Here is a 27,435-nt window from a genome sequence, read left to right as displayed (position 1 = left end):
CCTGTGTGGCGGCCTATGTAAAAGTGGATGGTGTTCCCAGGTCTGCTCTGAATTCCCATTATCTGGGAGGTCCTCTTTAACAGGAGAATTCTCGTCTGTCCACAAATAACTACTGTCATGCCCTTGTACCTCACGAGAGAGGCACAAGGGAGTCAGATGAGGGGAGAGAGTTTGGTCCGTTGTTTGCAACATGGTGTTTGAAATTTTGTGACACTGCCGTGTATGTAGTGACAGATGTGTGGATGTTGTAAGTGATGAAGCCTTCTGAGAGGTGCTGGAATTAGAGGTATTGAGGGTGCTGCTACACTCCCTGGCTTTTAGTGGTTTCCATCCTATGAAGGGTTTAAAGAATGGTTCAGTGGCTCTCAGCACCCCACTATATAAATTGTTCCAACACCCCTGCCTTTGGTAGCTCCGTACTTCCTTTATCAGCTATGGTCCATTTGAGCCCACATGCTGGAGGACCAATTGGCACAGTTGGCTTAAAAGACAAATGACAAGTCTGGTGTTGTCATTTTTCTGAGGCCCCACTGACCAGCAGCTGTGAAATACCTAACTGTCCTCCAGCCATGGCCCTGGTCTGACTGTGAACTGTCTGGGATCCTCTGCCTTCCCTCATGGCTGACTATGAGCTGCCTGGTATCACCTTCCTGCTTCTCTGGAATTAGGTTGATTTTTCTTCTCAGAACAGAATTTGCTGATAATTAATGGATTAACAGCAAAATGCATTTAGTCTTTTAAGAGCAGCCCCAAGCAGTATTACCTGCAAGCTCCCTTGCAGGTAATACTTTCCATTTGGTCCCTCTAATTCCTGCCGACATCCCTAACCCTCCAGTGAAGTCATTATTAGGCAAAAAACATTTTTTCTATGTCAGCGATAATTTAAAGGATATGAAGGGAGACAGAGCAAATGTAAGAATTAATATATCAAAATTAGGGATGTTTTTAAAGCAAGATGATCTTTTAAATACAAGCCATCTTAGAACATAAAAGCTGCATGATGTGGGTTCTGCTTGTATCCAGGAGTGGGAAAACAAGCAGCTTTCTTTAATTGCAAAACACACCTCCTAACTCTCCCATGAGCTAAAAAAAATTGAGTAACGTTGGTGATCTGCAAGAGATTTATGTAACATGCACCTAAACCACAAGTCACATGGGCTCCCTTTCTGTTTGTTACTTTTGATTGCTTGGAGAGGAGGTTATAGTTTTAGTTTCCTCAGCCAAGCAATGTTAGTTAGAAATGCTAGTCTCTGTGCCCTTCATCTGACATGTCTTTAAAAAAGCTCATTCAGCAAAATTGCAATGCCAATTTTGTGGGCTACAGTGTCAGTCCAAGTTACACACCTCACTTGGAACCAATGTGCAGTCCCCAAATGGATAATAGAAGAGTTCAGATTCTGGCGAACACAGTGGGGACGTTACCTAGAGGACGTAAACAGGTATGTTTTCAGCTTTTAATATTGGGGGAAGACTAATTTTTCACAGAACAGATAATTATTTTTCTGTGTTTTTTATTGTTTTCAAGTGAAAGCTACAAGGTTATCAACATGTGATTTGTACAGGTTTATTGTAGAATATAGCAGGCCACGTTCAACCTTGGTTTAACTTTAATACATTCAATGGAATTATGCTAGGGGGAATATGATCCAGCATCTTTCCTTGAGTTGTGATTAAAACCTTTAAAGCAAAATACTAATATGGCAAGTTTCCTACCCTGAATTTATGCACAGGATGAATTAAAAATCTAGGGCAACTTAAAACTAGGGTGACCAGACAGCATGTTTAAAAAAACAGGACAGGGAATAATAAGGTGCCTGTATAAGACAAATCCCCGAATAACAGAACTGTCCCTTTAAAATCAGGACATCTGGCCACACTAATCAGAACATAAAGTGAGCTGCATTAGGCATTGTTCTCAGTTTACAATTGTATTGAGAAGACTTGATTTCTGGATGTTTCAAATAGTTTACTTTATCTTACTTTGGTATAATAGAATGCTTGGGCTTTTTGGTTCCCTCGTGAACTGCCTCCTACATCTCTGATTGAAAGCACTTCTCGTTAGTTGTGCGTTCATCTGGGTTGAAGAATTTTGCTCAGAGTGATTTTAATTTGACTTTTCTCAATACAATATTCTTTGTTTTTTCTTTTCTTTCTTCAGAACTTGACAGATTTCTGTTGTTTGCAATTGGTTTTTAACAAAGACCTATTTCTAGTCTCGCTATTGTTGTGAACTGGCAAATAAGCACTTACAGGTGATAGCTAGCAATCTAAATTGAAAGTACATAAGACGCATTAACACAAAATTATTCTCAAAGAATTTGTACATAGTGATTGTGTACTTAAGCATTCACTTAATCCTTCTCTTTGCACAATCCTGGAGAAGATAAAGCAGAACTAGACAGATTAATGTATTTCTGTGAAATATTGTTGATTCTTCAGTTACAACTGCATAGTTTCCTCTGGTTTTCAATGGCAATTGTGTGTGATTTAGAGATAATATTTACAAGAATGGCTGAGAAGCGATTTAACAAATGATTGTTAAAAATAAATTGTAACACATGTATCTTAGGAGAACCGCCCTATGCAAAGAATTACATATCTGATGGATACGTTAGAGAAGTAGATGAGTTTAGAGTTATGTGCATATTTAACTCTTACAAACAACCTACAGTTTAAGTATCTCTAACATTCTTTCCCCAAAACAAATACATGTTTCTGAAATAAGATTTGTATGGAGATGGTTGTTTTATGATGGGACACAGTTTTATCCCACTGAAGTCTGTGTGGTAGGTTTTATTACATTAACATGCAATCCACAGACATTTTAGTGATACAGGTCAGTAGTTCCTCATTTGTAATCTACATACTGGCAAGAATTTTTGCTTAAAATTAATGTTAGCCCTTTTCAGAATCCTTCCTGATTTCTTAAATACTTTTTACCTGTCTGGAATATCAAGGTATGGTTTTCTGGCATTGTGAATGCATGTACACTATTGTAATCCACCGTTCATGAAGATTATTCATGTTATTTCAAAATAACAAGGCAAGTGTCCACACTACCAAATCTCTTATTTCAAAATAATAACTCCTGCTAGCGAAGAAGAATAAGCTTATTTCAAAATAGTTATTTCGGGAGTTATTTTGAAATAACCTGGTAGTATAGATGTAGCCTTTGAGTCCTACTACTGATTCAGCTGGTTCTTGTGTGAACCTGGTCAATTAATCATCACTGCCTCAGTTTCCCCATTTGTAAAACAAGGATTGTTCAACTAGTGTTTCTCTCTGGGTGAGTTAACACCCCCTTTTAGCGGACCAACTTATGTCGGTGAGAAAAACATCCAAGTTCACACAGAGCTCTTCTTTTCACAGGGTGTTAAGTGTTAATGTTTGTAAAAACTGTCATGTCCTCAGATGGAAGAAGCCACTGAGGTGTAAAGTATTAGTGCTATTAAAATAGACTTTTGACACTATATAAATAATAATTATAATATTAACTCTGATTATAACAACCTATGCCCAGGAGCAGCCCTACCCATTTTGCTGGACAGGATGGAAAATATTTTCAGCACCAGCCTTCTCTCCCTTCCCCCACAGGAAAAAGAGAATAAGAACTGAGTGACACAGCAGTTCAGCATGCCTTGGCAGTTGCTCTCCCAACCCTGGAACCAGCCCTGCTGGTAGCCTTTTCTGCCCTTGGAATGCCTCCTAATTCAGACCGAAGGGTTCCCAAGTGTTCTGAAAAACATGCTGAGTGATTCATGAGCATTATATGCCTTCCAACACTGCCCCAAATAATGCATTGATGCATACCTTGAGCCTCTTAGGGGTAAGACAGCATGTCCGGGGCCTGTGGATTTTGGGTCACACGTAGATTTAGATTGTGCCTGACTGTAGAGCGTGGGTGTTCAAACCTGCATATCTCAGACATCGATCAACTTGTACATTTTCCATAGTACACAGCAGGACAGTTTCAACAATATCAGTGAACAGTGAGAGTCATTCCTCCCACCTGAAAGTGCCACAACATACACATTCTTATATTAACAAAAGATGCTATAGAATCATAGGACACACTTCAGCTACCTGACCAGAGCAGGGTTTTCCTTACTACATTTTCCAGTTTAAAGCCCTGTGGTGGAATGGTGAGGGCAATGTGGGATCCATAGTCAAACCGGTCTCTCTCTCAAAATGACATTAAGCTTCAATTTTCACACTTCATAGACTCACCCCGTTACTTTCAATTACAACTGCTTTCATTCCCCTAAACAATGCCTTCCACTGTGTTTATAGCCTTCAAACTCTTTGCCAGGTATCATAGTCATCGCTTAACCAAGTTACACTATGGTCTTAGGTGCCCTTCCATAGTACAAAAGTATGCTGTGAGTTACCTCATTCTTTTGCTGGCAATTGGTAACAATTTATTAATGGGGTTCATCTTTATCCTATTAGCAGCAGGATCGTGCCTGACATTTGGCTATACAGATACTGGAAAGTGTTTGTTGTTGTTGTTTTTAATATTGCTCGATTCATTGCAATTTTCCAGTGTAGGACTATTGAATATTTTACAATGTCATCAAATTGGAGTCACATAATGGTATATCTGGTCCCAAATGTCCCCAGTGTTTTCCCATGGTAGTCTCAGAAACTATGTAGTATTTCCACTTTGTATCAAACAGTCTGAAGAGATCATACTAAGTGACAACCACACCAGGATTCTCTGAAAGGTGTGCACTTATGCATCCACTCAGGAAAGATAAAAATGCTGCCCAGCTGATTAGCAGAGCACCCTCTCTAGGTTTTTTATTTCTACTAGTGGTGCACATAAAAAAAATTATTCTGCACATAGATGGAAAAGATTAGAGGGAACATTGATCCTCTCCCACTTGGAAATATTGCTCCGTACCAATGACTTTCTCTGACAAATCAATATTAAAACAATGTATGATGAATGACATGTAAAACTACTGAATGTTGCACGTGAAATGGAAAATCAGTCCTAGAAAGCAGACGGGTTTATATACTGATGGATATTGATTAGACATAGCCAGCTGGCATTGAAAAGATGGATTTGAAGAGGAATGGGAATTGGTTTACAATCTTATATTTACCTTCTAAAACTGATGTTCTGTAGTTGTCTTTTTTATCAGATGGACCACATATACTGTTTTAATTAAAACTTTTATTTCAAATTAAATCCAGTTTGTTTATAGTTTACCTTTCTGTCATCTAGTTCCATTGCTATGGACCTGGAGACTTAACAAAATGAAATCTCCTATCTAATTTGCTCCCACTTGCCTCTGTGTGTTTATTAGTGAGGAGATGTAGTGTCAAAAGTGTCTTTGCTATTGACTGGTACAGCACTATGCAATCTACCGAATTTCTCTGAGACTCGTTTCTTCTCTCATCATTTCATTTGGAAATGGCACAGAGACTGGGAATGGTGTGGAAGATCAGAGAGATTTATGTTTTTAACAGATCTATGGAGAATGCTGAACATTGCTGCTGAATTCATACACGAAGAGCAGACTGCCCAAGTGCCAACTGACGGATGGTGGTACAAAAGGCCTTGACTGGGAAATCTAGATCTTACCCCTTTTTTGTCTCCTCTTACCCAATATAGTTTTAGGACTAAACTAATGTGAGGCTTATACTGACTTTTTAAGGCATCAACTAAAATACAGCACCCATACAATGAGGACTGCCTGGGAAAGGTGGCAGGGGTGCAACGTGCTTGCAAACTCTCTCCTTTAATAAGGGACCTACATGCAGCCAATGCTGTCCCCAAATTGGTCAGGAATGGCTGGAGTGAGTGAATGTGAAATGAGTTGACTCACCACATCCCTTAAGCTCTTTGCACCTGCTTCTATACCAGAGGGAACACCAAGGATGGTCAGGCAGCAGTAACATCTTCTGTCCTCCTATAGTGCTCAGGGTGCCAAGCTGGTGTAAGTGGAGGTATAATTTGCCCCTTGCTGAGACATCAAGAGAACACCTTTAGCAGATATATGCACTTGAAAAGTCATGCAAACACTTCACTTTCTTCTGTTCCTGTTTTTACCCACCCCACACCTGTTTTTTTTCACACAATGCTCATGTGACAGCAACATTGCCAAAATAATTCTCTTGGGAACAGAAATTCACTAAGACATAAAGATTCAAGGAATTGTCTCTCTGATGTTGTTTTCTATTAACGTGTTGATGTTGTTCACTGTATAGATCTATTGACAATGGCAATCTTTAATTTCTGTTTCCAGCTTGCTTTAACCAGATCAAGTTCCTTCGGTGACTCTTCTGGAGCACAAAGGTAAAGAGATTTGGGCTTTACTGTAATAATTGCTCTGATTTATATTGTGTTTTAGATGTATAAATAGTAAAAATACAAAACACAAAATGACTTCATGAAGAGCTTCATCTTAACAGCAAGAGTAGGTACAAAGCAGATGCCAGGCAGAGAATGGTGAGTCATTCATACATAGTAGCTAGCGAGCAGTGTAAAGCAGGTGTGTTTAAGAAGTAATTTGAATTCTGAGAAGAAAGGCTCCTGAGATTTATGACTCTCTGTAAATATACATGCTATGAATCGAGACTGTTGGTAGGGCTGGTATGTCACAGTTGGATAAATAACAGCATTTTGCATTTCTGAGTAATAAATAACCACCCGCCCCACACAAATGTGGTGCTGTGTTCTTTATATGCAGATTTATGTTTTTGTTTTTTTTACAGACGGCTTCTTGCTATTGTCAAAGAAGATAATGAAACATTTGGATTTGAAATTGAGGTGAGAGTTCAGTACTGTGAATACAGATAATCTAATCCGCTGACTATGATAGCTCTGTGTTTGTGATGAGTTGAAGTGATGGGCCCAGAATGTAATGGATTTTAAAGGGTTTACAAATGGAAAACACCGACCAAAACCTCTGATCTTCTAAACTTCAGAGAGATTTAAATCTGAATCCAGATCCAAAATTTGCAGGCACCTTGTTGGCAAAAAGGAGTGGGTATTGTCAACTGATTAGAACACAGGGCTAGAAAGCAAGTAGGTTCCTGATATCAATTCCCATCATTAAATTCTCAAGTAACTTTGGGCAAATCATATAACTTATATTGTCCTAAAGCTTATCCATCTGAAAAATGGGTAAATTTGACACTTACCTGACTCGCAGTGATATTATGAGAATTAATGGTTTGAAAGTACTTTAGGTTAATGCTGCTAACTAGATACTCATGTTACCCAATTCAGGGATCACTTCTCTATAGTCTTGATATGTGTATCTAACTTGTTTGGGATGTTTTCATGCAAATTGAGGAGAAACAGCAAAAAGTTCTTTATACAGAGCTCAGTGCAAACTTGGAAGAATTAAAGAACAAGTATAGAACATAAATGTTTGAGTGCATTATTAGAAGATAACACACACATACTCTTCACTGTACTATCTTTAAAAATATTTTTTCAGACTTTAAGTACATTTATTATTGGAAGTAAATGTACAGAGGAAATATGACATTTAAAAATAAGAATCATAATTGAATTTAAGCTTATGATTTTATTTTTAAGTAAATTGCATTAAAAGGTAACTCTGTGTATATAGATATTTGTAATGTGTGCATGTGCATATCTTTCTCTCTGTTTATATGTATAGAGAGGGCGAGACATACATATGGGAGTCAATATAGAAACATCAAATAATAAAAAAATAAAATAAAATGACTTATGACTCATAAGTCAAGAGCTTGATCCTGCCACCTTTAGTCACAGAGGATATGTCTACACTACAAAGTTAATTCTAACTAACAGCCGTTAGTTCGAATTAACTTTAATAGGCGCTACACATACAAATCGCTAGTTCGAACTTAATTTGAACTAGGTAAACCTCATTCTATGAGGACTAATGCCGAGTTCGAATTAAGTAGTTCAAATTAAGGGCTGTGTAGCCACTTAGTTCGAACTAGTGAGAAGCTAGCCCTTCCCAGCTTGCCCTGGTGGCCTCTCTGGACCAAACCAGGGAAACTCTTCTGCCCTGCTCCCGGCCCCGGAGCACTTAAAGGGGCACGGTCTGGCTACGGTGCTTGTGCCAGGTGCAAGCCTGCCAGCACCTAGCCAGCAGACCCTGCACCTGGCACGGCACGAGCCAGCCACCCGCTGCCACCCAGCCCTCTGCCTCTTCCAGGGACCAGGCTGGCGGCTCCCAGGAATCTGCCCGGGGCCACAAGAGGCGGGTGCGGAGTTCGTGGACCTCATCCAGGTTTGGGGGGAGGCCTCCAACGTCCACGACCTCCGCACTAGGCATAGGAAAGTGGCCATCTAGGGCGGGATAGCTGCCAGCCTGGCCACCAAAGGCCACATACGAACCCAGGAGCAGGCTTGCATAAAAATCAAGGTGGTCCAGTGAGACCCCCGACCCTGAGTCCTGAGCTTAGAACATAAGAACATAAGAATGGCCGTACTGGGTCAGACCAAAGGCCCATCTAACCCAGTAGCCTGTCTGCCGACTAATTTGAATAGTTTTTAGGTCTAGATGCACTAGTTTGAATTAGCTTAGTTCCAATTAACTAATTTGAATTAAGTTAGTTCGAATTAGTGCTGTAGTGTAGACATACCCAGAGGTAATCCTTACATGATTAGTCCCACTTAAACCTAGGATTCCAGAAGCAGACCTTTGCAGTTTTCTTTTATGTATTTTGGGAGTTATACATCTTTTCTATTTCTTTTTCAGCTGACTAATGCTTAGACCCAGATCACTAGAATAAAAAACTGATGCAAACTGATTGCTCAAATAATATAGAATACTTCCTCATACTACATTTCCATTCTAAACACGCACATATTTATACTCTATTTGTTTATATACTAGTAGCCTTTATCTGTGCCCATTTATCATTTTGCATAATTACTATGTGTGGCATGGTTATAACTTTAAAATATATCATTGATGCTAATGATGTGAGATAAGAGAGAGATGTTTTTAGCAGAGTATATAAATAATACATTTAGGAATATTCTTAAAGAAGCATAAGACATTTAAGCTTATTTTAGGAAATAAAGAGTTGGTTTCCCTCTTGCAATACATGGAAATGGAACCACCAACAGTGCTGCTGTTGTGCATCTTTGAAGCATTTCCCATATTTCCAGACACACAGATAAAATAATATTTTCAGCCAAATTAGTTTATTAGGAGAAGCATCATGATGTAGTTCTGTGACTAATAAGTATTGAAGGCAGGAGTAGCAGATAGCCTTTAGAAGTGAAGATAATTGTCAGTTACTGTTCTTTTCTATGAACCAATGGGAGCTTTTTGTTATTTGTGGCATTCAGATTAAAAATAATTATTCTTGGCATAGCTTCTTCCTGATCTACATTGTGTGTGAGTATCTCACTTGAAAGGTTGGCCTATGAAAAGCTAGTTTCTGTATCTGTTGGGTATGGAAATAGGTTGGCTTAGCACCAGATTTTCATTTCAGTGGTATTTAGCTGTTACTCCACTTGCCATTGCACCACTCAACTCCCATTTTAAGAATTGATTTGGGCTCTTAGGAAGTCTAAATCCTATTGACATTCAATAGGATGCAGGCTCCTAAAAGACTAAATTACTTCTACACGTGAGACTTAGGAGCTTAAGCAAAGATGGTGGGGGAGTTCATGGCAACTGAATCGTGGCCATCCCCTATGCTGTCTCTTTTCCCTGAGGTTCTGCCCCTGCAACACCCTTACCACAGACCCCGCCCCCCCCCCCCACTTGCTCCTCTCCTGTGGGGCTGATAGCTTCCCCAGCCCTCAGGGCAAGGTGTGGAGGAGCCGTCCTCTGCATCCCTGGAATGGGCAGAGATTTCAGTGCAAGGGGCAGGGCTGGGGCTAGGCAGCCCTCAGTGCTGCCCAGAGCGCACTGTGCAGAGCTCTGGCAGCGATTTAAAAGGTCCAGGGATCCAGCTGCCCTTGCTGCTGCAGTAGTGGCGGTCAGGAGCTCCAGGCCCCATTGTATTGCCAGGCCCCAGGGAAGTTGCCCCCTTTGCCATCCCTTGTCAGTGGGCCTGCTCCTTTCTGCCTCTTCCCCCTGGTTGCTCACCTTTAAAAGTCCTGCCACTTTTTACTGGCTGGAAAAGTGATGGGACCTTTTGCCCCTCAGCCCCCGTCCCAGCACCCCTGTTCCTGTGTTAGTTAGGGAATGTCTGAACTGGAACTGAAGATGTAAGGAGCTCCAGTGCAGGTGGCTACAGCCAAGCTTGCCCTAGTTCTGATTCAACTAGCACGCTAAAAAGAGAAGTGTAGCTATGGTGGCACGAGTGGCAGGATAGATTAACTCCGCCCTCCCCGAGTATGTACCCCAGGTTTCAGATCTATGGTACTCAGCATGGCTGGTCTGTCCTACCACAGCAGCTATGTTTCTATTTTTAGCGCAATCGCTTGATTAGAGCTATCATGGGTATTTCTGCCCGACATGGAAATGACATCTCCAGCTACAGTGTAGACCTACTCGTAGGCTTTGCAATGCTGCCTGGAGCAACTCCTAAGCAACTTAAACAAAAATCTGGCCTGAAGGCTTTACATTGATTCAATGTAATTATTTCATTATTACAGTATGAGTTGAGGCACCTCTGAATAAGACTCTGCGAATCTCTCTGCTGCCATTTGCAGGGGACTCAGGGGAATAAGTGGGTGCACTAAGTTTCTGACCAGAAAGATTTTACTGGTTCTACCAGTACTTCTCATTTATGGCCTCAGTCTGTTGTAATTGGTTACAACAACGAATACTGCTATCATGGATCTATGCACATGCCTAACAAGTTACTAGTGTGTATACAGGTGTGCAAGATTGAGGCCTAAATATCTAGATAATATTACTCAGGCTGGTATAAACTTTCAGTCTGGTAGGGAAGTGTGAATTAGCATCTGTTGGTGTGATTCTGAAATCCCTGAGTTTCATTTCACATATTGGGTTTAGCTGAAAGCATTAAGTTGTACCTAGCATTGAAATCAGCAAGTTGCATGATTTCCTTAAATCAGCCTGTTTGCTAGAAACTCATGCCAGGTTTGCTTAAGAAATCCATGTTATTAGAAATTGGGAATCTTCTAAGAATTTTAAGGTTGTAATGAAAGTAAGAACTGAGTGGGTTTTGGATGTTTTCATTTCACTATTAGAGAGACAAAGCAGGGGAGATAATATCTTTTATTGGACCAACTTTGGTGTTGGGGGTTGCCAGGACTGAGGGTTGTTTTGCATAAGAGGTTGACCCATATTGTAAGGGACCATTCAAGACAGTAGCCTATTAATGCTTCTGCAGTCATAATACAGACAGAAGGTGGCTTAGTAGGTTACATGTTGTAATAAACCATAAATCTAGTATGTCTCTTCAGTCAATTTCTAGTGTCTAGAGGGGTCATGAAAGTAAGGTCCCAGACTCATCCTTTGAAAGTGTTGTGCAGGTTTCCTTTGAAATTGAGGACGGATAGGTAAAAAATGGCGATTGTTTTGTGAAAAGTGCTCACCCACAGCTGATAGGGTATTTTGTCATTTTTCTGGACGAGTTCATTTGCGAGAGTATTGATTGTCTGGCATCATCCATATTGTTATTGAGGAATTTAGTGCACTGGGTGAAACAAACTATGTGTTGTCATAAGTATGTGTAGGGCCCATGAATCTTGAAATGTGTCTTATGGGGGCTGTTGATCATCACAACAGTGGAGATATGTTTGCAGGTTTTGTATCTGTTGTTCTAACAGGGTCTGGTGCTGCTCTGCGTTAGCGTATCCTGGTCTGTGAGGAAATTGTTCCTGATGGTGAACTTGGAAAGGTTGGGGGTTGTTTGAAGGACTGAAGTGGATGTTCAGGAAACATTTCTTTCAGGATAGGGTCCTCATGGTGTATGGGTACTAATTGCTTGATGATTGGGTTCCAGCACAGGCTAGCAGGTGACAGCTAGAGCTATTTGGTCAGAGGGGTTTTTATTTCTGTATAGAAGCAAGTTCTCTGGGGTATTTGGGTGGTGTGTTCCATGATATGATCTATTTCCCTGGTGGAGTGTCCTTGTTTGGTAAAGACAATTTTAAGAGTGCTTAAGAGTATCCTGGGCTTTCTCCCCAAAGCCTACTTTGCTGTATCTGAGTACCTGGCTGTTGATAAGATTTCTTGATGTGTTTGAGGTGGAAAGGTAACTGTGAGAGTAGAGGTGGTGATTCTTGGGTTTCTTGTCTATGGTTGTCTATGGGAGTCCATGGTTGAAGAAGATTGTGGTCCAGAAAGTTGATGTTAGTGTGGGAGTGTTTCAGAGAGATGGCAGTGGATGGGTGGTGGTAGTTGAATTTGTGCTGGAAATCTATAAGAGAGTTTAAACAGTCAGTCCAAAAGATGAAAATATCCGCTACGTATTTCAGGTATATCACTGGTTTTGTGGTTCATTTGTCCAAAAATTCTTCTTCAAGGTGGCCCATTAAGAGGTTGGCATATTGGGGAGCTATCCTAATTACCATGGTTGGGACAAAATGTTTGTTGTTGAATGTAAAATTGTTACGGGTGAGGATAAAATTGATGAATTTGGTGATATCCTTGAGGTGGATATCTGAGGGTAGTCCATTGTCTTGTAAATATTTTTGAAGTAGGCAATGATGACAAAATGGAGGGATGTTGCTGTATGGGGGAGTGGCATCCGTGGTGGCAGGACATTGCTCTGACGGTATTAATGTTGCATAGTTTGTGAAGGAAGTCAGTTGCGCTCTTCATGTGGTGAGTTGTTTTGAAGATAGTTTTTTGAGTCCTGATATTCCTTCAGTAAGAGTGCTATGGCCAGGTAAGACAGCTCTGCCTATTCTCCCTTGCTTGTATATCTTGGGAAGCATGTGGGAGGTCTTTGGGATAAGATTTTGGAGAATGAGTTTTTAGAGTTACTGGTGGAGTTGTTTGGGGTAGGATTTGATGATATCCTTAAGTTCATGGGTAAATTGTGGTGGGTGGTCATCTCTGAGTTCTTTATAGTAGATAATGCCAGAGAGTTGTCAACTGATCTCATTTATGTTGTCATCATGGTTGAGGATTACGTCGGTGCCCCCTTTGTCTGCTGCTTTGATCAACCTCTGGTGGTTAAGACTTCGGGGAGTGTATGGTTGTCCTCTCAGCAGTGAAGAGATTATGGTGGATGTGATGTTTAAAGATTTCAAAGTCAATAGTTTTCCTTACACGGATGTGGTAACTGTGAGTGGTAGTATCATTGTTTCACTATTAATGTTTTGCACAGTCCTAGTCCTGAATTGCGGTAGGAAGGTATTGTTAAATGTTGAGATTAACTGGCAACCAACAGGATTGGTTATTTCTTATGTCTTTGGAAGATGATATATTTTGATTGCTTTTTTCTTAGAAGTAATAAATATTCACTTCAAAGCAAAAAATAGAGGCAGCTATTTTTTTCTTGAGCGGGTGTGGACACAACATTGTGCCTTGGGACTCAAAGGTTTTACATCATAAAAATGACTTAGTACTAGAGTAAGTTCAATTTTCTTTGCTTCTCAGTCATCGCGGATATAGCCTCTTGTCCCTTTACCTGATGGTTAAAATGACATTTCAAATATGGTAGCATAGATGGGTCCAAACTTTTAAAATCCATATTCCCAGGCGGTGTCTGACTCTACCATGTTATAACTGGATCCTGCAAGATGGTAGCTTGTTGTATGAACAAGAGAATAATCTATGTCCACATTGTCTAAAATCAGAAAGTTACTCTTGTCAACGTATAAATAGGCTCATAATCTTTTAACTGTTTAATAGCTATCTTGGTTTAGGGCTATGTGGCATAGGAATAGTACCTATCATATATATAGTAGCCCAATGTCTGTGAGTCTGTAATGCTTAAATTCTGGCTGTTCCCCCTGGGTGGCGCTGTTGCTGAAATGCTGGATGTTCCCTCTAGGTATCCTGTGCTGCATGGGGAGTGCGGGGCCCAAACGGCCACTTGCTCTGCTTGCTCCCCCTGCTCCCCTATGGCGGCCTGGCTGAGCGGTGCAGAAGTCAGCTGAGCACCATGGCAGGAGGAGGGGGGGGGGCAGTGATGTAAAGCCTGACAGCCGCTCCAGACCCCGCCCCCTGGCCATGAATGTCATCTCCCCGCCCCCCTTCGCCTCCCGCTGTGGCACTTGGCTGGCTTCTGTGCCACTCAGCCAGGCCGCTGCGTAGGAGTAAGTGGCGCAAGTGACCGTTTGGGCTCCGTGGTCCCCCAAGTGAGAGGCAGGAGGGGGAGGAGAAGAGAAAGAGAGTGGCAGAAGGTTGAGGAGAGCTCAGAGAGAGAGAGGGAGAGGCGGTAGGAGGAGGAGAGAGAGAGAGACGGAGTGAGAGACCGGAGGCTCAACAGAGAAGACCGACGTGAAGGAGAGACCTGAAAATTCCATCTTATAACGGGCTAATTTGTTAGTTGTAAATAAAATGGACAACAATAATTCATTAATCCTTTTTTTTTTGTTTCCACACATTTTTGTTCTAAGGACAATATATTCTATTCCTAAAGTTACAGGCTTCCTTACTTCTAATTCATGATAATAGCAAAAACAATAAAATATTATGGAATATGTAATACAAAAATAAGAAAACACTGAACATAAGATGAACATTTATAGGGAACTGACAAGGCTGCAAGGCAGTGTTTAACTTTTTAAAATTGATTTTGAAGTTTTTATATTAGTAACACTGTCAATTTGATATTTATAGACACGTAAATTACAACCCCAAAATGCTTGCTCCTTGGAAGTATGCACTTTTGTCTGCAAAATACAAGAAAAAAGTCCTGCCCACCTTTCAGGCCTTCAAACAGGTAACTCTTCATGTTTTCATAAGATTTGTAGTTCTGTTTGTTTATTTTCCCATTTATTTGTGTCTCATTTAGTTTTTGTTTTAGAGATGGTGCAAAGAATAGTGTGTATCTGAGATGTTCATTTTACTTGTATTTAAATTTACCAGGTGATATCCTAGCCAATATCAATGGAGTGAGCACTGAAGGTTTCAGTCACAAGCAAATGGTGGATTTAATAAAATCTTCAGGGAATTATTTAAGGTAACTAAAAGTGTTCCCCCTCAAACATTTTAATTTAATCCTTTATCACACTATGAGCAAAAGAAGAAATGTTTACTTGTTTTCCAATGTGCAGTTTGCTGTTTCTGATGTTAAGGCAAAAAGATTAAATCGAATTCTGCTAATGAAATAAGATTCACTGCTGTTCTGCCTCCAGGCAGGAACACAATAGCAACTTCAACAGTTTAGGATAAAAAGTGCAGAGTTACCATCTCCCATCAAATATGCAGAATGCAATTGCCTGAATTAGAATTGAACTCTGCTCCTGCAAACACTATTGAGATAGGCAGGTTCTTGCAGTAGATCAGCACAAAGCTGTTTGTCAAATACATTTATAGAATGATGATACACTGGAAGAATTCTCAGGCTATTACAAGACCTCCCTCAATCTCTCTATATTCCACACACTTTGATCTTTGCAGTAAGTAGTGTTAGTTCTCTTGCTTGTTGTTGATATAAAGCATATAGGAGCACCAGCTGGTCAAGACTGTTACACCTACTTCCATGGACTAGTTGGGCCTATGGTCCACCATTTTATATTTACTATTCTTTGGGTGTTGGTCAAGTACTGTCTCTTCATCCTCTCCTGCTTCTCCACACTCCTGTATTTGGAAATTTCCACAGTGGTTCAACTCCTCTGTAACACAGGAAACACATCACTCTTTAAGATAGCCAATTCAACAGAGCTAATATATCGTAACTTGCATTTCCCTTGCCCATCCTCTATATTTCACTTACTTTTTAGGTTTTAAAGCCCTTTAGGGCTCCTAATATACCTACTGCTCCTCTGCATGTTACTGCAGTACAAACATTAACTACTAGTAATAATGTAACACTCATACATGCTTAAATGGTCTTCTTACATTTCAGTCATGAAAACATTTGCTCTTTACAGATTAGAGACTGTGAATGGAGCCAGTATAGTCAGGAGAATGGAACTTGAAACCAAGCTGCAGTTACTGAAGGTAATTGAGTAGGTGATTATTAAGTGCAGTATGTGTCATGTAAATATGTTGTATGTAAAGGGTGCCAGATTGAACTGAAGTAACATATTTACCTCCAGACAATGTGGCTACATCTAGACTGGCATGATTTTTCAGAAATGCTTTTAACGGAAAAGTTTTCCATTAAAAGCATTTTCGAAAAAGCACATCTAGATTGGCAGGATGCTTTTCTGCAAAAGCACGTTTTGCGGAAAAGCGTCCGTGGCCAATCTAGACGCGCTTTTCCGCAAAAAAGCCCCGTTCGCCATTTTCGCGATCGGGGCTTTTTTTCGGAAAACAGTACTGTGCTGTCTACACTAGCCCTTTTGCGCAAAAGTCTTTTGGAAAAATACTTTTGCCCGAACGGGAGCAGCATGGTATTTCCGGAAAAGCACTGATGATCTTACATGAGATCGTCAGTGCTTTTCCTGAAATTCAAGCGGCCAATGTAGACAGCTGGCAAGTTTTTCTGCAAAAGCAGATGATTTTGCGGAAAAACTTGCCAGTCTAGACACAGCCTGTATGTCATATATTTACCTGCAGAAAGGGCAATGTAAATGCAATCTCTCGCATTGCCCTGCCAAAATGCATCCAACCTTTCTGCCTCCAGTGCTGAGAGCCTAGTTCATTTCCTGCGTCTTTGACCTTGTTAGTTCTACTGCCAGCAATGGTACCAGGAGTGCTGTCAGAGAACCTCTTTGAGAAGAAAGTGTTTCTTCACAAGGGGAACCCCAAAGTACCCAGGGTCTCATCCCATCATCTGCCAACAGGTTATCCAGCTCAGGATTTTGCTCAATATGTGCAAGGAGTAGAATTGAGGAACTTTTGCTGACTCAAGATAGCCCAACGCTGTCAAATGATGATTTCAAGACTTATAGATAAGAAGGATTGACTGTGGTTTGGGCATAATGCTGCCACTTGGGGAACTGGGGTTCAATGCAGTGCTTTGCCACAGACATGTGTGTATCTTAGGCAAGTCACTTAGTCACTCTTACAGGTGCCTAACTGAAAAATGCAGCTAATAGCACTTCCCTACCTCACAGGGCTTTTGTAAAGGCACTCAAATACGAGGGTGATTAGGGCCATATAAGCCCCTAGAATATCTTGAAGAGAGAATTATGTCTATTTCTGCAAACCTATAATAATCTCTGCTGTGTCAGTAATGGGCAAGTGCTAGATATTATGACACAATCTATAATCACCTATGAGAAATGGTCTTGATTAAGTTTTTGAAACCAACTGGTAGGTGTAGGATCCTTTAATCACCACAGTACCCTTTGCTGCTCCAGCATCAACCATGTGGCAATGCTGTCATTTCATAGCTAAAGGCCTCAGGGCCCTTTACAACCGTGACTCTGTTTAGATGAAACCTATTGCCAAACCCTCCATCACAAGAATGTGGTGCTATAAAAGTGAGTTAGAATTAATCCAACATGAGTACATCTGACTCCAGCTGAGTGAGCTGTGGCAGGGTTGAGCATTGGCCTGTGCCAGTTGATTTGGAGTTGTGGCTCTTGGGTGATGCGGCTCTTTACCTGCAGTATAGACGTTTCAGTTCAGGCTGAAGCTTGGGCTCTAGGGCCCTGTGATATGGGAGAGTCAGAGCTCAGGCTGCAATTTGAGTCAGAACATCTCACACCACAGTTAAACAGACCTGCAGCCCAAGCCTGGAAAGTCAGTTGACATGGGCCAGCGGCAGGTTTTTAACAGCAATGTAGCTATACCCTATGCATCAAGTTAAGTCATCAAGTGGATCCAATTAAGACACCTATGTGGTGTAGCCAAACAATTCACTCGTGTCAGCATATCTGAAGTTGAGATTGGTGTAGTTGAGAGCAGAATCTGACCCATTCTCTTTACTATTTTTCTTTTCTTTTCAATAATGCTGGACCTGATTCACCTCTCACTTACATCTGTGAAACTAATGACTTCAGTGGGACCCTCCCACTGTAGTGTAACTGAGACCGGATGGTGCCCACTTACTCTAGCCAATGAAAGTACTTAGCCTTTAAAGTGTTTGTAATTTAAACTGGTTAGTTTTAGTAAAGTTTTTAAAGTATCCCAGAAGTGGGTTGTAGAAAATGTCTGTATAAAACTACTAAAATACATCTAACCTCCCAATGAATTACAGCAAGTTGGGTTTGCTTTGGGTTTCTCAGAGCATGATAGTCTAGTGAACAAGATATTAGACTGGAAGTTTCCTGCTCTGCAACAGGTTTGCCTTGTGTTCTTGCGCAAGTCTCTGCACCTCCATTTCTCCTTTCTCATTATTAGACTATAAAGGCTGAGACTGTGCCTCACTCTCCTTTGGCTCCTCAGGATGCTACTATAATTCAGTGACTCTAATAATAATAATAATATTTATCTGGTGCTTTTTTGAAATGTTGTCTAGGAGACTAAGTTCCTTTCTGTATTGTGGTGCTTTTATGCAAGATTCCATGTTTTGCCCCATCCATCAGTGTTAGGAAATTTAGGCAAGTAGAGGAGATGGGGGAACTACACATGCCCAGCCATGCTGCTAACATCACATGAAGCTACCACCTGAGTTAGATCTCAGAATGGCAGCACCAACTGTGATTAAATTAGCTAAGTATGCAAGTAGCCACTGCCATATAGTCCAGAAATAAGCCAGACATTTAATTGCTGTGATTAAATGAGACTGCAGTCTTTGGTTATTATATTGACAGTCACTAGTACCACTACAGATTTCATTGCTTTTAGTTGTACAGATTGGGATAAACTGTCTGATGATTGCACGCGCTTACTCACTCTCTCTTTTAATAGCTTTGAAAAGCATCTGAGCCTAAGGAAAACATAATAAAGTTAATGTGCTTTGCAATATACCTGTGTACATTTTGATTCAACAAATAGCAGGTGGAACAGAGCTACTTCACCATGAGGGATTTAAAACATCTCCAACTTGTTTCTGAGCAGCCAAACTTAAGTGGATTTGTTAAATATAAAATTCTTATCTCTTCTTTCCTCCCCCAGATTCAGAAACTAATCACATCCCCCTCTTTCTGCCCCTGTCCTCAATTCAATTAAAGTGGTCCTCTCTTTCCAAAATGGCTGATTCTCTTGCTGCAGTGCAGACCATATTGAAGTGCTTTATTATGGTACTAGTGGTTCTGGTCATTTTGAATATCCCATAAGCCCCCCAGCACAAAACTCAGGATCTCTAAGCTAAGTCACAGGTAGAGCAAGATTGGTGCATCTCTAACTGTATGCCCTCTTTTGAAGAAGGGAGTTAATTGTACCAACTCTAGTTTCCCAGAAGTACAAAACCGCTAGCTCACAAAATAGTTGTCATAGATCAAAGTATTGTGAGAACGTGGGCCTGGCCCACTCTTTTCATATCTGTGTGGTTATAATGGTAAGATCACTCTCCAAAGCGTAATTACAAACAGAATTAGAGAGAACAAGTGGGTGAGGTAAAATGATTTATCAGCTCACCCATCTTTTCTTTCTAATATCTTGGGACCAACACAACTACAGTAAAACCTGTGTTATTTTGCACGCGTGGAGATTAGGGTGTTCCGGTTATCTAAAAATTCCAGTTATCTGAAGGTCCCATCAACCTAGGGAAAAACAATGGACAATAATAGTAAAAACCAAGTTTTTAATATTGGTAGTTTTGTAGTGTGAGGCAGTTGGTCTCACATTTCTATTTTAGTACTTCTTAAATAAAAAACTGTTAAGCCAATCTTGGTAAATCGAGCCAGGCCTGTGCGCTTGAAGACGTGACAGTATTGTGGCTGGAGAAAATGCTGGTTAACAAAGTTTTCTTGTTAACAGAGTGCCGGATAACAAAGGTTTCACTGTACATTGCAAACAGAAGCAGCACATTTACAGCTTAAGAATTGTTTTAGTTTTTGACATAAACTGCCACATTTGTAAAAAAGTTATTTGTTCAGTACTAGGGACCAAACATGTAAATACATTGTCATCCAGATGTGTCTAACTCTATGGGCCAACAAACTGAAGAGAAGTCTAGCTAGCATCTTGGCAACAACTGATGGATGCACATCTTTTATACCAAACAAGTGCTTTCACATTTCAAGAAGGTGCCAGAAGCTGTAATTAGAGGGTGTCTGGTGTGCTGATGGTGATGATTAGAATAAGGAAAATCTTAGGTCATCTGAGATAACTATCAAAAGGTGTCTTTTGCTGCTCTTATGAGAATTCTCCCAAATTTGACCAAATTATTGGCCTCTGAAAACCACCATTTGCAAAAGCTCAGTAGTGCTTGTTAGAAGCTGCTAACATTTCCAAATACTTTTTTCTCACAGTTTCTTTTACTGCAGCAAGAAAATCTTACAATTTTCTGCTTCATAGGTACCTGAAACTCATTTTATTTTGTTTCGTTTTTTTGATCAAGCCATGAAATCAAAAAAATGAGTTAACCACTCAGCTCTAGTAATTAACAAGGGAAGAGGTCATCTAATGTGACTGCTCTTGAAACAAGTTGCAGAGGCAACAATCCACACAAATGCCTGCACACACATAGTGTTGGCAAAAGTTTGCATTTGTATTCAATATCAAGCTTCTGCAAATCAGGAAATGGTGTATCTAGCTACCTGTTTTTAGGTGCACTAAAAATTCATTTATATCATTGCAGCTAGCCCTGTGCATCCACCTGATAGGAAAATGTTACAGGTTTTACTGCTTTAATTAAAACATGTATCTGCATTTGAGCTGTGTCTAGATAAACATGCATCAGGGAGGAAGAGAAATGTTGAGTAACATCAGGGTGTAATGCCATTATAGGCATCAAAATGGTCAGGTTGTGCTGTTGAGATCCATACCATTGGTCATTGCAAAACAAGCCAAAGAAATATGTGAGCCTTGTTTTCAAGAGGTCAGCATGCACAACTGGGGACAGATTTCTAGACAAGATCGGCTCCTACTCGGTCTCTTAACAAGACAAGATTTTTAAATGTGTTAGGCTTCTGATGTACTGGGGGGGGGGGGGGCATTTTTCAATATTCAGACAACAATGCCCAAAAGCTTGTGATGTGGCATGACTGGTGATTTTAATACAACAATCAGTTCTGGAAATTCTGCAAATCATCTTACCCCAAATAACAAGCTACTTTATCTCCCAGCCTCTCTTTTGGCAAATAAGTTTAACTTGATATTACTCTTGCCAGTGATTATTACATAGTTATTGCAATACAGTTATGGCTTTTGTCAAAGATGCTATTTGCTTCTACTAAGGGATGTGCAGATAGTATTCAAATATTGGTGCAGTACTCATAATTATAGTATCACCAGAAGATTTACCTAGCTTTGCTCGAGTCTTTAACTCAAATACATTTTGTTTTTCTTCATTTGAATAATTGTTCTGGGATGGGGTTGGGGACGAGGTGTTAAATATGAAGGCTGCCATGCAGAAAGAGGACAGTCCCAGCCCTCTCTCAGCCCAGTCTTTTGGGGCCAGGAGAAAAGCACCTCTCCATGGCCAATGCAGCTCCAGTGGACACAGCTAGGAGAGGAGTGCATGTCACCCAGCTGGGGGACAGACAAACAAACAGACAAACTCTCTGAAATATATAGTAGATAGTTGTCCCTTTCTCCACCCCTCTCCACTGCAGTGCCCATCTCTGGACCCTTGATGCCTCCCTCTATTGTCATTCTAGAGTGTAACCGTCCCTCCTTCCAGATTTCTCCCTTTCCGTTTTATGAAATACATTTGAATTCCAGGCACATCCCATTGTCCTGGCACAACCAAACCCTTTCCTTGCTTTAAGTTAGGGTAAGAGGAAGCTGTATACCAAATTTGGAGGTCCTAGCTCTTACCATTTAGAAGGAATTCTTGAACAAATGAACTCTGTCAGATAGATGGATGGATACAGACAGACAAGCAGACACACCAACTCTCTAAAAAAATATAGTAGATGCCTCTGAACTTTTTCATTCTCTTCTTGATAGAGGTGAACCTGGCTTCCAATAACTAGTTGTGTTCTGTCTACATTACAGAACCAGCTGGCACTCCATAATAGCATGTGTTAGGTGCATCAGCAAAAGTCAAATAAAAATTAACAGAATAATTTGTTTCTGGGAGAAACTTACTAATTTTCAAGCAGGCTCTGTTAATACTACTGGTAAGAGAACATACCTGCTTCCTAGAACTAAGCTGCAGTTTTTCTGAATATACTATTTCTCTAAACACGGTTTACATTGTGCAAGTTAGTGCTAATCATCATTCACAATTTACCCTTCACAGCAAACTTTGCAGGAAAAATGGGTGGAGTTCCGATCTCTGCAATTACAGGAACAACGCTTGCTGCATGGTAAGTTTTGATTTCCTGTTAGAAAACCGCACTACGTTTCATGACTGTCACAGCTTCTTCTGCAGAAATGCTATGTGCTCAGTTGAAAGCAGCTGTTTGCTTGAGTCTGATTTTGTTTGGCTTCTTTTTCTGTATTAATGAAGGTACTGGGTGGCAACTGGGAAAACAGTTTGAAGGACTAATGAATGGGGATGCCTGTCTCCTTGGCTGGCCCAGAACAAAAGGTCATTTGTATGAATTCTAGAAAACAGAAGTAGGCATTGGTTATATCCTTTTCTCCTCTCTTCCTCACTGGCTGACCCAAGGATCAACTTTTTTCTGTTTATTGAGTGGGAAGTTACACAGCTAATACACCTTATTGGCCGCTGGTTAAGGCAGGATATTGGACCTGATAGATCAGTATTGTAAGCTGACATTATAAATTTATGGGGCTCTTTCCCATCAACCTGGCTGGGAAAAAGGCTTCCATGCCAGCAAGAAAGAATAGAGAAGGGCTGGGAAATCTAGAAGAGACAAAATAAAATGGATGATGTGCTCTCTTCAATAAGTGTGAATTACCAGTAATGTATCTCTCCAATGATATTTCAGGATGTTCAGATTACAAAATTGTAGATTATCTTTGAAACACACACTTCCCATATTCTAGTATTTATGTGATTTGCATTGGTTAATGCTACTTTCTTTTATATCTCTTTTCCAGGGGAGGTGAATGACAATTCTCTTGTTGACGCCCTGGAATCAGAAGAGTCCAATTTATTTGGTAGCTGTGCTTCACCAAAGCCTGCCTTCCCATTTAAACCCCGGTTCTCCAGCGAAAGCAGCTGTAGAAGCCAGCTGAGCTCAATGACAGTGGACAGTGAGGATAGCTTCTACCAGACCTGCGTATTTGAGGATTCTCCTCACGAGTGTCTGAGCCGGCAGTCGAGCACAGATGATGATTGTTTCTTTCCGAGGGACAATGACACTGCCATACGGAAATCGTCACTGAGAAGGAACAGAAGCATCAGTGTAGCCAGCAATGGATCCATGTCGCCCTTGTGGGAAGGAGGCAGTTTCTCAAATATTTTTGGGACACTCCCAAGGAAAAATAGGAGAGGAAGTGTCCGCAAGCAGCTTTTGAAATTTATTCCAGGTCTTCACCGAGCGGTGGAAGAGGAAGAAAGTCGGGTTTGACATCTTAAGTATCTTCTTCAGTTGCAAGGGCTGTGTTCATACCCAGAGGGAAACGAAAGCAGTAATACTACGTGGTGCCTGGGATTTGGACTGACTCACCCAGCCCCAGGTTTTTCCCTGACATACCCCTACGACAGGACTGACATTATTTAAAATGCTGGGTGCTGACATTGTTCTTGACTGCAGATAGCTTACAGTGGACCCAGCTTTGTTAGGTAGGATACATTTTCAGGGACTAATTTTCATATCTGAAAAAGCTTTGCAGCATCTTCTCGTGAACCCTTGCATTGTCAAAACTGCCATCTCTGTATGGGAGTTACAGCTATTTATTTCCTGTGTTAGCCAGTCAATTAATATATACTTCGAAGAATTGTATTTAAGGGCCTGCTGCTGTTGAAATCATTGGCAAAAGTCCCTTGTGAGGCGGATCAGACCCCACATGTACAAATGTGCACATCACAGAAGAACAAAACTGAAAAGAAGTGCAGTAGACAGACGTCTGAAGGATATGTGCCTGTGCTCTGGTTCAGACTAAGGTATCTGTAGCAGAAACTAGGGACTTTTATGTAAAAGCAATTCTCTTTCTAGTCTCAGAGGGGTAGCTATGTCGGTAAACTAGAGATCATGTTTCTCCAGTCAGTCACACTCAGAGAACAATATGCAAACACTTCAGGGGCAGTAGCAGTAACTCACAGGGTATTGTTGGGGCTACGTCTACACGGGCAGCTTCTTGCACAAGAACTCTTTTGCGGAAGAGTTCTTGCTCAAAAAGTCTTCCACGAGTGTGTCTACACTTGCATGTGCTTTTGCGCAAGAGATGTGCTTTTGTGCAAGAGCATGCATGGCAGTGCAGACGCTCTCTTGTGCAAGAAAGTTCTGATGGCCATTGTAACCATAGGGGCTTCTTGCGCAAGAAATTAATGTTGCCTGTCTACGCTGGCCTCTTCTGAAAAAGCTCTTGCGCAAGAGGGCTTCTTCCTGAGCTTCTTCCTGAGGTAGCATCAGAGTGCTCGTGCAAGAAGCCCTAATTTTCTACAGTAGAAAGTCAGGTTACTTGCGCAAGAATGCATGGCCAGTGTAGATAGACAGCATGTTTTTGTGCAAGAACAGCCGTTTTTGCACAAGAACGCGCCAGTGTAGACACAGACTTTTCATCTCTTCATACTAATGTTTTAACATACATACCTTTGGGCCACACGTTCTCAGACCTGTCTGATTCTCATGGCTGAAATCACTGATATGTCATGTTCAAATCTTTATCATCAGAGGGAATTTGAAATCTAGGGGCCACTTACAAATGTGCATGATTTCTCAGTTAAAAACCCAAAGCTTTTCTACTATGCCAGCTCACTTAGTAATGTTGTCTGTTATTTTTACACTAGACTGGCAACAAAAGCTGACCTACTGAGCTTTTAAAACATGGGCCGAGGGGATAAACTAGGGCCACTGAACATAAATGAACTTGGGAGTCAAAATACTTCAGTTTTATAAAGCAAAAATAAAACAAAACAAAAACCCTGGTGGAGAAGAGTATAAACTGCTGTTGGCTTAGAAAAAGGGAGAGAGTGTATAAACTAAGAATGGGAGAGCTACACATTATGATTAGATGGGGGAAGTATTCATTTGAGGTATGTTATTTAGTTGATCTGCAGGTGCATGCTAGCTCAGAAGGCGAGAGGAAGTGGCTTTCTGGTGCTGCGTGTATCAGACTGACATTAGCTTTGGTAGAAGGCCTGCCAACAGCAATTCCAAGCTCCAGGGCAGAACACGCATGCACAAACTGAATCTGCATGGACACGGTTCACCTGACATTTGGGTGGTGCTGGGCCTGCTCTGGCTGGTGCCCGGCAAGCTGCTGGCTGTGCTACTGGGCGTGCTCCTCCAGCACAGCCCAGGCTTCCACATGCCTGCCCAACTGCCTTCGCTGCCACTGGTACCACCCTGCATGCACCTAGAACTCTGGTCTCCTGGACAATTTGAAAGGGCCCGTAGCTCCTGGCCACCATTGCTGCTACCATTGTAGTGGTGGCTGGGTACTCCCAGGCTTTCTTAAATTGCCCGAGCTCCTAGGCAATTGCTCCCTTCACCCCACCTCCATCTGGTAGCATGAGTTGGTCTTCAACTTAGCAGTGTTGATGACAACGATAATTGAAACAATGAGCCTCAAATAAATACTCGACAGGTGTATAGAGGGAGAAGTAACATCCATTGCAATGATTTGGTAACTGAAGGTTTGGAACAAATAGCAGAGGTTAGGAATGAGAAGCCAGTCTTTCAGGAATATGTGATGGGAAAAGAAAATCAAACGCACAAGGTCCTGGAAAACTACTGATATAGTCTGACTGTTGGGATATCTTGCAGTTTCCAATAGGATTTGTTTTGTTTTTGTAGAGAATACAAGGTTTCAGTCTCATCGTCAAAAACTCCTTACAAGTCAGTGTCAGGGAATCATGCCTATTTGGGATTCAAACCAATGAACAAGCTTGGTGTCTTAGGGTACGTCTAAACTACATGGCTCCATCGACGGAGCCATGTAGATTTGTTTGTTCAGCAAAGGGAAATGAAGCCACGATTTAAATAATCTCGGCTTCATTTAAATTTAAATGGCTGCCCCACTCTGCCGATCACCTGTTTGTCGGCAGATCGGGGCAGTCTGGATGCTCCCCTGCCGACATGAAAGCCCTTTATCAACCTCCCCGGTAAATCTCATCCTACGAGGCATAATGGGGAGGTCAATAAAGGGCTTTCAGGTTGGCACGGGAGCGTCCAGATTAGCGAGCTGAGCCGACAAACAGCTGATCAGCTGTTTGTCAGCTCAGCGCAGCAGCCATTTAAATTTAAATGAAGCCGCGATTATTTAAATCGCGGCTTCATTTCCCTTTGCCGATCAGCCTAATCTATATGGCTCCATTGATGGAGACATGTAGTTTAGACACACCCTCAGAGTACGTCTACACAGCAGCGTTATTTTGGAATAACTCACATTATTCCGAAATAACATAGTGCGCGTCTACACTACAAGCTTTTATTTTGAAATAATGTTGAGCTGGAGGACTTCTTACTTTGACTCATAGTAACCCTCATTTCACATGGAGTAAAGGAAGCTGAAGGAAGAGTGTTCTTTCTTTGACTTTAGATGTGCCAAAAGCTGAATTGAGCTATTTCAACTTAAACTACACAACCGATGTAGCTGAAGTTGCGTTGCTTAATTCAACTTTAGTCCTGCTGTGTAGACGTACTCTTAAGGACTTCATAGAACCCTATATACAAATCCATAAGTATACTTATCATACTCTATAAGTATTTTGATGTACTGCTGCTGAAACAAGAGTCAGCAACAGTTTGCTGTTGTTTTTTAAAGTATTAAAGATTTCTATAGCATATGGAGTGAAGATGGAAGGGATAGTTTACGCAAGATTGATTATAGGAAATGACTTAATAAATATGGATATCGAACAGGAAGGAACTTTGTGTTTCTCAGGCATTATATGTGCAAAACACTTATTTTAGATCAAGCACAAATTAAGTTCTCTAAACGGTAACAAACCTTTTCAAATATAGCATACCTGGAAGAAGAACTATTTATTCTTTAGTTGATAAATTTGTTTCAATGGCACATCTTCCAAGATGATTAGCAATCTAACTCTTATAAGGCCAACAAGAGCTGTGAATCAATATTTCAAATAATGTTTATATTTTTTCTAAAAGGATTTAAAAGATTGTAATAGCAATTCCTCATGTGAATTTGAGGGAAGGGACATATTACATGAACATGGGAGAAGGTTTATTGATATGTTTATTATGGGAAGCACATTACATATTTTATTTAATCTAACATATATGTTTGTTGTTATGCTAAAAATTGAACCCTGCTTTAACGCCCTAAATTCAATCCTTTCCCCAGTTGTGTGTCTCTGGTTCAGGGTCCAACCCTTTATCCA

The 27,435-nt window shown here is 40.9% G+C and overlaps 1 protein-coding gene across 1 annotated transcript; it reads left to right on the top strand.

Annotated features, from left to right (window-relative positions):
• Positions 1 to 1,169: 1,169 nt before the first annotated feature.
• CYTIP (cytohesin 1 interacting protein) lies at positions 1,170 to 25,061 on the top strand. Its single transcript, XM_006125667.5, has 8 exons — positions 1,170 to 1,439; positions 6,255 to 6,304; positions 6,724 to 6,778; positions 14,685 to 14,787; positions 14,934 to 15,027; positions 15,941 to 16,010; positions 22,255 to 22,321; positions 23,022 to 25,061. The coding sequence occupies exons 1-8, from the start codon at positions 1,269 to 1,271 to the stop codon at positions 23,492 to 23,494; spliced, it is 1,083 nt and encodes a 360-aa protein (XP_006125729.1). The 5' UTR covers positions 1,170 to 1,268; the 3' UTR covers positions 23,495 to 25,061.
• The last annotated feature ends 2,374 nt before the right edge of the window (positions 25,062 to 27,435 follow it).

Source organism: Pelodiscus sinensis, chromosome 7 (assembly GCF_052426305.1).
Source record: "Pelodiscus sinensis isolate ZL-2025 chromosome 7, ASM5242630v1, whole genome shotgun sequence".
NCBI classification, from domain to species: domain Eukaryota; kingdom Metazoa; phylum Chordata; order Testudines; family Trionychidae; genus Pelodiscus; species Pelodiscus sinensis.
This window is presented reverse-complemented; position numbering and strand designations above follow the sequence as displayed.

What these genes read in the sequence shown, in the direction of transcription:
- CYTIP (XM_006125667.5), top strand. Translation starts at nt 1,269, where the DNA reads ATGTCTTTAAAAAAGCTCATTCAGCAAAATTGCAATGCCAATTTTGTG. An exon ending in CCTTTCAGGCCTTCAAACAG is followed by an intron (nt 14,788 to 14,933) that starts GTAACTCTTCAT and finishes TAAATTTACCAG; the next exon opens with GTGATATCCTAGCCAATATC. An exon ending in GGAACAACGCTTGCTGCATG is followed by an intron (nt 22,322 to 23,021) that starts GTAAGTTTTGAT and finishes TCTCTTTTCCAG; the next exon opens with GGGAGGTGAATGACAATTCT.